Here is a 10,645-nt window from a genome sequence, read left to right on the forward strand (position 1 = left end):
CTTCCTTCAGCATTGTAAAAATACAATGACCTGCCATTCTTTTATGCAAGGGTTTAACAATCTCAATTTGTGATTGCTATTCATTAACTAGTGGATTATAGCATGTTAAATTTAAACATTTTCCAACAACAACAAAAACAAAGCATTTAAGTCCCAAACAAGTTGGGGTAGGCTAGAGTTGAAACCCAGCAGAAGCAATCAAGGTTCAGGCACGTTAATAGTTGTTTTCCAAGCACTCCTATCTAAGGCTAGGTCTTTGAATATATTCAATCATTTCAAGTCTCATTTTATTGCATCTATCCAAGTCAACTTCGGTCTTTCTCTGCCTCTCTTCACGTTACTATCCTGGTTTAGGATTCCACTACGCACCGGTGCCTCTGGAGGTCTCCGTTGGACATATCTTAACTAGTGATTGCTATTCATTAACTAGTGGATTATGACATGTTAAATCTAAACCTTTTCCAATCACTTAAATACAAAATGTAATAATAAAAAATGATGTGAAAAATGAGATTAACGTTTACTTATTGTAATAATAATCTGAGTTTCATTAGACCTTTTGTTTAAATCCCAAGACCCACAATAAGCTGGTAGGTCAAACCACGACATGCTTGGTGCATATAAGGGAGACAACAGATTGTATGCCATATGCGTAAATTTGCTCATTTTAATACTAGGCATAGACATAGATTGCACGCTATAAATATTAGCGAAATTATTTATTCATCGACAAGGCGCCTTTACTTACAGTAAGTGGCAAGACATGTGGGATATAAGGGAGACGGCTAACAAGTGGCCTGGAATTATTTGCAACCCTGAAAAAGGAAAGCTCATTGATTTCTACGTATTTTACACAGTAATGTATCACCAGTACAAGTATACAACATTGGCCAGCTGGTAATTTCCTTACAGCCATCTACCTACGTATCTCCTCACAAACATCTACACCATGAGGGGGCACAGGCTAAACTTGCATCTCATGGGCCGAAGCAATCTCGCTGCAAGGAAGAATACTGAATACCCAAGAGGAACGCGTGACACGAGCAACAATCTTCGAGCGGTTGGCCTGCAAACAATAACAGCATTTTGATTTGATCTGAGCCATCATATGCTAGCTACATGACCTCCTCTGACTTTGTCACTGATGGAGCTCATGATGTTCGAGGCAATGGCGATGCTGCTCGTGACCACTGCCAGAACGATCATCGTTGCCGCCAATGCCTTGTCCTTGCGCTTTGCTATTCCATGAACATCCCTGCAGAAAAATCGAGTGTTAGATTCTAAGCTAGCATAGCATTGACAATCAGCCTGTTCGTTTCGTCATAAATGATCGTGAATTATTTACTGCTGGCTGATTTGGTGTGAGAAAAAAATATTATTCCAGCTTATAATCCACGATCATATACGAGCGAGCGAACAGGCTGAATGCAAAAAGTGGTTCAGAATTTGGCCGTCGTACCTGAGAACTATGGCGCCAGGGAAGATCAACGAGATGGTGACCGCGAACGTGGACCCAGAGTACTCGAAGAGCGTCCAGATGCTGGGGATCGCGATGGCCAGCGCGTAGAGCACCGCCATGAGCACGGTTGTCAGGGACACGAACCGGCGCGTGTCCGCGGCGAGCGGCCGGCGGCCCGGGAAGAGGAGCTCGTCGACGTTGACCCGGAGCGAGAAGAGGAGGAGCGGGAACACGAGCACGAGGTGCAGCGCGTAGCTGAGGCGCGCCGCGTCGTTGAGCGCCTGCGGGACGCCGGGCCCGGAGCTGCGGACGAAGTTGGCGAGCACGTCGGGCATGGTGGCGTCCCCGAACAGGAGGTACCCTAAGAATCCCACAGCGGCGTAGATGGCGGCGCAGAGCACGAGGGAGGCGCGCACGGCCGTCTTCATGTCCGACGTCTTGCTCAACTCCGCGCGGATCGGGTGCACTGCATCGGTTGCGAGCGACGTTCGGATCAGGCAAAGTCGAGCCGTCTGTCAGGCAACGTTCTACTACATGCATGGTGGTTGCAGAAGAAACCAGTACCGTTGAAGTGGAAGGTGAAGGCGACGACGATGACGGGGACGGCGGTGAAGAGCTCGATCGGTGAGGAGAATCTGGAGAAGTCCGGGAGCATCCGCGGCATGGTCGCGGTGCCCTTAAAGAGCGCGTACAGCGCGATCCCCAAGCTGAGGAGCATGAACACCACCGCCAGTAGGATGGAGATGGCCGACGTGAACCTCAGCGAATCTGCACGTTGAAGCAAACTTGTGAATACCCATCAGCAAGCACCGACACATCTTTACTGCAGGTACCGAGACAGCCGTATTATTGGCGATTCAGTTTGCAAAATAATCTTGGAATGGATTTGTTTTAAATTTTGCACGATGACAAGTCGCGACGCCGGAATCAGCCAAGTTCTTCCTAGCCCCACATACCGCAGGACCAACCAAATGTTGTTCCACGTTCTTCACGATTCGCATCGATATACCGCTCACGTACCGACACGCTTCCGGAGCACAAGAGGCAGGAGAATCGCCGCGGCTGCCACCAGCACCACCTCCCGGCTGGTCCACCAATGGCTCCCGAACCACTCCTGCAGCACCCCCGAGTGCGCCTCCCCGCCGCTCGACGCGCCCGACATCACGTCCCCTGCACGGCGACAGCATGGCATGGCATCTAGTCACTCGCACCGGCCGGAACAGGCTCGCACGCTAGCAGCCAGCACTGGCATGGCCGTGTGGCGTTACCGATGATGTTGAGGTAGACGGTGAGCGTCCCGAAGCCGTTGAAGGCGACGAACACGTTAAGCAGCTTGGCACCGGCGCGGCCGAACGCGTCGTGCATCAGCGCCGCGTACGACGGCGCGCCGCGGGTGTACCTGAGCATGAAGTCGACGGCGGTGTTAGCCAGGACCGCGACGCCGGCGATCAGCGCCACCGCCGGCGCCACGCCCAGCACGCGCATGGCCGCCGGGATGGACATGATCCCGGCGCCCACCACGCTCGTGGACACGTTGAACACCGCGCCCAGCACCGAAGCGGAGCCGCCCCCGCACGACGGGGCGTCGCCCCCGGCGTGCTCCGGCAGCAGCAGCGCGGCCCCCTCCGCTGTCGCGGTGTCCCTGCCGGCGCTGGGCGTAGCTGAGAACGCCGGGTTCTTGGACGCCATGGTTTCAGCGGGATAGAAGAGGAGTGAAGCTCTGCTGAGACTGTTTGGTGCGGGCGCGTATGTCTGGGATTCGGCGGGTCGAGAGCGTATAAACGTGGCGAAGTGGACGAGAAAACGATGAGTGGGGTTGGCGTTGGGATAAGAGCTGAGTCACACACATGAGGCAGATGCCCTGCCGTCGACAGTGCCTCGTGCAGTCGTGCTGATGACCTCTGCCCAGTGCCCACACAACCGGCTGGAAAGTGGGGCCGGGGTTGTCGTTAGCTGGTCATGTCAAGTGGCCCACTAAAATGATGTCCAATAATAACCTGCTGCGGTGCCGTGCAAGTGCAAGCGATATGAGCATGGTTATGTGATTATGTCCCAGATTTTGGCTTGTTGCATTTTGTTTCACGCCTTGTTTAGTTCCAAAAAATTCTACCAAAAAGTGTTAATAATCATCACATTGAATCTTACGATACGTGCATAGAACATTAAATATAGACGAAAAAAAACTAATTACACAGTTTGGTTGAAAATCGCGAGACGAACATTTTAAGCCTAATTAGTCCATAATTAAATACTAATTGCCAAATAAAAACGAAAGTGCTACCGTAGCCAAATTCCCGAATTTCACCCAACTAAACACAGCCTCAATTCTTTTACCTGAGCGTAACTCACGTGGCCAAGACTCCTAGAGTTTAGGCTTTAGGACAGAACAAGTAGAACTTCCCTCCTGAAAAAAGGTTGGTCGTATTTGGAACTTGTGAATTGCCGATTGAAAAAAGCTGGGCGCGAAGGGCGATGGAGAGACTTTCATGGCACTTGGCGCAGTCAGAAGATCAATGAAAGTTGTGTAGTGTCTTCTCATTTTATTTCCTGTTTGGCTCCTCTTTTGCCCAATCACTAACGAGACCGTAAGCAGCAAGCGCACCCCCAGGAGGGCTTAGTTATCATGATTTTTGTTTTCTCTTTTTTTCCTCTTTATTTGTTTCGAAAAAGATATTGTCCGGTTCTCCTTCTATTGATTCTTTTTCGATCGAGATGTATGGATCCATGTGTCTACATACCTAGATTCTGTTCATGGATTAATGAAAATGTGCAAGAGCTCTATTTGCCTCTGCCATTCTCGTCCTGTTCGCTGGTCTGAAACTTGGCTGAAAAACACTAGGCCTGGGTGTTCGGTTAACCGATCGGTTTCGGTTCGGTTCTTCGGTTTATGACGCAAATTCGGTTCTCTACAAATAGGAACCGATCGGTTCTTCGCAAATTTTGGAACCGAGCAAAATCGGTTTCGGTTAGTTCGGTTCGCTTCCGGTTCCGACCGAACTAACCGAGGATTTACACAAGCAGCAAAAAAAAGAATAGGAAAAATAGGAAAAAAAGATTTTTAAAAAAGCACAATGCCGAGATTTTAAAAAATGTGAGGGTGTGAGGCTGTGAGGGGGTGTCATCCACCTTTTATATCTAGGGTTAAGTTGGTATTAGGCCTAGGAGGTTTATTGGGCTTGTTTGTGAATTTCAGTTCCTTCGGTTATTTCGGTTAACCGAGCCCAGGAACCGAAATTTGATCAGTTAATTCGGTTCCTAAGAACTGAGAACCGAACAACTAACCGAAATTTTTGGTTCCGGTTCTTTCGGTTTCGGTTTCGGTTCTTTCGGTTCGGTTCTCGGTTTTCGGTTATTTTTTCCCAGCCTTAAAAACACTGTTATGACTGAATTGTTGTGAGAGAAAAATACTGTTCCGGCTAAAAAAGAATTCGAACAAGCCGAATATGGGGTAAGCCTAACAGGACCTCTATGAGTCGCTTCCTTTTTGCGTATGGCACCCCCACTCCCTTTGGCAGCATTTACTAATTTGGAACTTAATTTGAAAGCCAAATTTTGACCCGGACGCTTTTGGGATGCTTCTAATAACCAACGAATGAGAAGTGCTCTTCCTTGTTTAGATCCTATTTCAATTGAAACTTTCTGCGTTGATATTTTTTATTACGTCTTGTTTTTACTCATATATTGGGAGTTATTGTACGTATTGCTTGACGTAAAACCAATAGTGAATTTGTTTGACGCATACGACGACCCCCGTGGCTGAAACTAAGGAAGGGGCGGCGGCGGGCAATGGGCGGAACGGCTAGCGGCGAGGTCATCGCAGTCGGGATAGTGGACCGGCGGCGGTTAGGGTTTCAGATTTTGCGACCATCCATGGCCGGCAGGCGGCTTAGAAGGAGGGGCCTGGGGCGGTGGTCGGCCCGGCGGTGGTGGTGAGTGAGACGGCGTCGTTGCCGCCGTGTCGGCGAAGGGAGATATAACCGGATGGACGGTGCCGGCGGTGGGGGCGAGTCACCACAAACTCCTGGATTGGGATTAGAGAAGTACGGGTTCGTTCGACAAGGGTGTTAGGTGGGCAGTGAAGTCGCCGCGGCCTGGTTGGCGGTCGAGGCGTGCGGTGGCGGGGCTGGCCGACTAGGGCTCATGAGGAAGAAGAACACCCGAGGAAGAAGGAAGAAGAAAAAGTTTGCACCCGTATATGTAGCGGTGCTCGCGTCAGGTGAGAGGATGCCTCTTTTGGGGGATATTATATTTGTTTGTTGTTGGGGTTTTTGTTTAGAGGGGTAATGCTTGTGCGTGTTGTTTTCGGTTTCATCCAGATAAATTTCGTTGCAGCAAGAACTGAGTTCCGCCACACGCCACAATTTGAAACATGCAAGATACACGCTCGCGCTCCAGCTAGCTAGCCCTGAAACATTTCAGTCTAACTTATTAGCCATGGCACAGTATTTTCTCTCACGACAAATCAGCGAATAATACTTTTCGGCCACTCTTGTCAAGCGAACTGAACCCATCCCCTCCTTAGAAAATATCAAAATGAACGAGAATAATAATGTGGCCACAGCCTGCACGTCGGAACTCATACACTAGTAGTTCAAGTGATACCATCATCTCTTCATCATCATGGCCCGACTACCAAACTGTGTATTTAATTTAAAACTTAGTGTCAGATCGAAGTCCACATGCGTTATACTACCGCTTTATCATATCGCCCGTGTAAGGTCATTTTAGTAATATTAAACCAGATTGGGCAGTTCCCCAATTGCTGCCATACAATCTCAACTGAACTGATTTTCTTAGCGAGTAATCTCAACGAAACTATATATTACTCTGAGATTTTCAACCAATGCACGCAACTGAGATGTCGGCGGAGCACGAGCGGCAGCAGAACGAAGACGGCGGTGACGAGCAGCACGAACTGTCTCCCGGTCCACCACTGCGGGCCGAACAGCTCCTGCAGCACCCCGGCGTGCTCGTCGCCTCCGCCGACGCTCCCAGACATCACGTCCCCTGCGCCGCACCACACATACACACTATCATAATCGATTCGACCTGAATTCTCTCGACGAACGATAGATTCCAGCACCCGCGGGCGCGGCTCGCTGAAGCTGCTAACGAACTAGTATATGTATATCTCACCGATGATGATGAGGTAGACGACGAGCGTGCCCGCGGTGGTGAAGGCGATGAAGACGTTGAGCACGGCGGCGCCGGAGCGGCCGAAGGCGTCGCCCATGATCCCCGCGTACGACGTGGCCTTGGTCTTCTTGCCGCCAGCCGCCCACCCCGTGTACCGCAGCATGAACTCCACGGAGACGTCGGCGAGCGCGGCGACGGCGGCGATGAGGAACAGCGCCGGGACCACGCCGAGCACGCGCATTGCTGCCGGGATCGACATGATGCCGGCGCCGACGATGCTCGTCGACACGTTGAACACGGCGCCGGAGACCGACATCCCGCCGCCGCCGTGGCCACCCGCCGAGAACTCCGGCAGCAGCGGCTTGTCGTCTATCGCGCCGGCGTGCTGGCCTGTGCTCGCCGGCGGCGTCATTTTCGCGGGTGTTCTCGGGGCGTGTGGTGTACCTGGACGGGAACGCTGCTCCGGTTCGTCTTTCGCGATTATACGGTGAAGCGGGACTTGTTGTTTAGCAATTAGCACAAGCAGTGACGGCGGCACGAGCTTGGCCGGCCAGCCATTGCCCATTGTTTGCGTTTTGGCTTATATGCCTGCACTGGCCTGCAGGCTGCAGCAGCAAATGACACTTTGCCAACCATTTTCTGCGAATTTTGTCGTGCGGGCGTTCTCCGCAGATCGCAAAACGATGGCCAACGCCAGTTTCTTCGTGTGAATCCAGTTGTTCGACGTATACGTTGACAGTAGACATTACTTCGTTCACCGAAACATTGGGTTGTTATTGGAAGGATCGTTACGTTGGAGCCGTGGATTGAGTTAATTCTAAATGTTTTTTAATAATTAAGTTTTACACTTAGTCTATTTTACCTGCTTGTGTCTTAGAAGTGTTTCTATTATTCTACCGTACAAAAGTTTTATACACTAAGTCCTAATCCTATTCTAGCACGATAATTCTAAGAATGTAAAGACATGAATTAAATTGTTCAAATATAAATGCTCAAAGTAAAGAGAAGGAGAGGAACACGGCGATGTTTTTCCGAGATATCGGAGAGTCGTCACTCCCCACTAGTCCTCGTGCGTAAGGGTGTGGCTCCCCCTTGATTCACGCAAGGATCAAGTGCTCTCTATGGACTGATTCTATGACACACCGTCGCAGTGAATCGTCCACAACCGCTCACACCATGACTTGAGTCATCCACAAGCTCCGTCGGATGATCATCAAGCTTTCAATCAACATCGAACCGTCTAAGTGATAGCGATCACCAAGAGTAACAGGCACAAACTCTCACTTAACCAAGACAAGTCTAATGAGAACGGTGGATACACACTTGCTACTCCCTATACACTAATAAGATCCTTAATCTTGGATTATCAAATCTCAATGACCCCACTAGGCTCTTGCTCTCCCTTGCACTCTAAAGGTGTTTCTTAGCTGAACAAATGGGAAAGAGAGCTAAGTTGGACGAACAGGAGAAGTATATATATAGTCCCACTTTAAAACATAACCATTATTGTCCAACTCACTAGTTTTCGTGGTGACCGGACGCACCGATTGAAGTGACCGGACGCGTCTGGTCAGTAGCCAACAGCTACGTGGCGTCAGCCTGTCAGGGAAGGTTGTTGGAGTGACCTAACGCTGGCCAGCGTCCGGTCAACATCTACCAGACGTGTCCGGTCAGAAATTTTAGTCTCTGGACCCTTTCCGTTGTTGACCTGACGCTGCAAACTCGACGTCCGGTCGTTTATTGTTCAGCGTCCGGTCCTCCCTGACAGTGAGGCCCTACCGCTACAGATACGACTAGAGGCGTGTCCGGTCGCTCATCGACTTCTGTTGTGCGCGCTGATCACTGACCGGACGTAGTACCTGTGAGTCCCGTCATCACTAAAACAGCGTCCGGTCAACATTTGACCCTACATTCATTTTCAATTCAAAATCCTTTGTGAATGAGGTGGACTCCAATTTATCTTTGGGCTATTCCTGAGCTACCTAATGCTAAGTTTGATAAGTGTGCACCATACCTAATCCATTAGACTCACCTAGGTCAAGCTACTGGTTCATACCCCCTTAATAGTACGACCAAATAAAAAATAAAGTCCTAAACTACTCTAAGTGTCTCTTCAATGCCAAACGACACTTAGAAATAGTTCGTCTTGTCGTCCAACCTTTGAAAACCGAAACCATGGCCGGTCCTGAGGGTTTAAGGGCCTAGAGCGAAATCATAGACGAAGGCCCCTTAAAAATTGAAATAAAGGGAAAATATGCATATGAAATGTTACCAATAAACACATCTAAAATTATCAAGCAATTTAATATTTACAGGTAAAAAATGATTATGTAATTTTGTGCGCCAATCCGTACGTGCAGGGGATCGATCACGGTGTTTTAGTTTGGTATTTAACATATTCTCATTCTGTCTTAAAATAAACACACATCACGCTTCTCAGAGAGTCAAACTCTTTTAAATTTAACTATAAAATAATATCAATATTTGTATCTTAAAATAGTTTATTATAAATATATAATGCACAACTAATGCAATAATGCTTATTGCACATAATAAATGTTAGTATTATTGTGTATATATATTTGATCGAACTTAAAAATATTTGACTCCTTGATTAATAGGGTATATACTTATTTTAGGATGCATGAACTAACAAATAGTGAGACTGAGTAAACGATAAAAGGTACTCCGTTTCAAATTTTAAGATATTTTAGTTTTTTTAGATTCATGACTTTTGTTATGCACCTAAATATATTATGTCTAGATACATAGTAAAATGTATAAATATAGAATTACCAAAACGTCTTATAAGGTGGGACAGAAGAAGTAGGAATTAATAGTCTATCGACAAAGTCACGTGGATCACGTCACGTTGCACAAGCACATGTATAGAAGCTGAGATTATACAAGTATAGGCTACAACTCGAGCATTAAGTGAAACGATGCCACAAGGTTGAACGTGTCGCAAATTAAACTGGCAACGTGCCTGACAGCCAAACCAACGCTGCCTTTAGATTCCTGGGAGGGCCCCAAGGATCTGAGGGCCCAGTCCGGGGGCACTGCTCGACCCCCGTCAGGACCGGGCCTGACCGAAACGATTTCAATTGACAGGGGCATGAAAACTATAATTGCCCAAACAATTATCTTTACCATGACCTAACCCAAGTTGCCTCTGCAAAACACACGTTAGTCACAGTAATCTCGTGTCGTCATTAATCACCGAAACCCATTTAGGAACCTAGAAGCTTTCAATTATACCATTGTTTGCGACTCTACCATCGCGCCCCAAAATAATATTCACTCACCCATTCCAGAATAGTACTCACATTTTATATAAAGGAGGACAATAAAAAAACGCTACAAACTTTGGCAAAACAACTAATTAAATTATAGTATAAATGTAACTTCAAAAATATGAAACTTGTGTCAATAGATTTCTACTTAAAGTGTTTCTAAGATGCAATTGGTTCTTTCGCAGATGGCAACGTGTTGTAAAACAAATTAAGAATCAAAATCTATTGTATAACTTTTTCTTATTCAAAATACGTTGAGAAGGAATAAGTATTAGTCCAAAATATTAACATATGTGCTCCCTGCGTTAATATACACTAAGCTAATTAGTTTATCTTCAAATTGATTGGTTTGTCCTAAACTTCATGTAAATAAAAATGGATCAAGCACCGCAAAACTAAGAAATCGGGTAGAAGAACACACTGAAACTAGGAGATCCGGTGAAACAAAGGTTTTAAATAGTGAGCTAAGCTAACTAAGCGATGACCTACTATAGGAGCTATAAAATCTTAGGAGATATAATATAATCTACTATCTTCGGTACACACCTTAATTTAACTATACACAGATTACGCTATGTCTTGATACATAGTAAAACTACATATCTAGAAAAGGTTAAAAGAACCTATGATTTGTAACGAGGAAGTATTTCATTTGGCGGTTTATAAAAAAATGAAAAATTTCAAGCAATTTTGAATAGAAACATAAAACTAAGGAATTTTCATAAATAAAGATTCCCGATCTCGAATATATGTCAAA

The 10,645-nt window shown here is 47.1% G+C and overlaps 2 protein-coding genes across 2 annotated transcripts; both read right to left on the bottom strand.

Annotated features, from left to right (window-relative positions):
* Positions 1-690: 690 nt before the first annotated feature.
* LOC136453450 (amino acid transporter AVT6C-like) lies at positions 691-3,232 on the bottom strand. The gene is made up of 5 exons (XM_066454018.1): positions 2,728-3,232; positions 2,480-2,629; positions 2,024-2,227; positions 1,460-1,925; positions 691-1,255 (listed from the first exon to the last, which is right to left on the bottom strand). Exons 1-5 carry the CDS (start codon positions 3,146-3,148, stop codon positions 1,105-1,107), a joined length of 1,392 nt encoding a protein of 463 aa, XP_066310115.1. The 5' UTR covers positions 3,149-3,232; the 3' UTR covers positions 691-1,104.
* Positions 3,233-6,281: 3,049 nt separating this feature from the next.
* On the bottom strand, positions 6,282-7,007 carry LOC136455294 (amino acid transporter AVT6C-like). Its single transcript, XM_066455388.1, has 2 exons — positions 6,596-7,007; positions 6,282-6,466 (listed from the first exon to the last, which is right to left on the bottom strand). Exons 1-2 carry the CDS (start codon positions 7,005-7,007, stop codon positions 6,282-6,284), a joined length of 597 nt encoding a protein of 198 aa, XP_066311485.1.
* Between the last annotated feature and the right edge of the window lie 3,638 nt (positions 7,008-10,645).

The sequence above is a fragment of the Miscanthus floridulus genome, chromosome 5, assembly GCF_019320115.1.
Source record: "Miscanthus floridulus cultivar M001 chromosome 5, ASM1932011v1, whole genome shotgun sequence".
NCBI lineage: Eukaryota > Viridiplantae > Streptophyta > Magnoliopsida > Poales > Poaceae > Miscanthus > Miscanthus floridulus.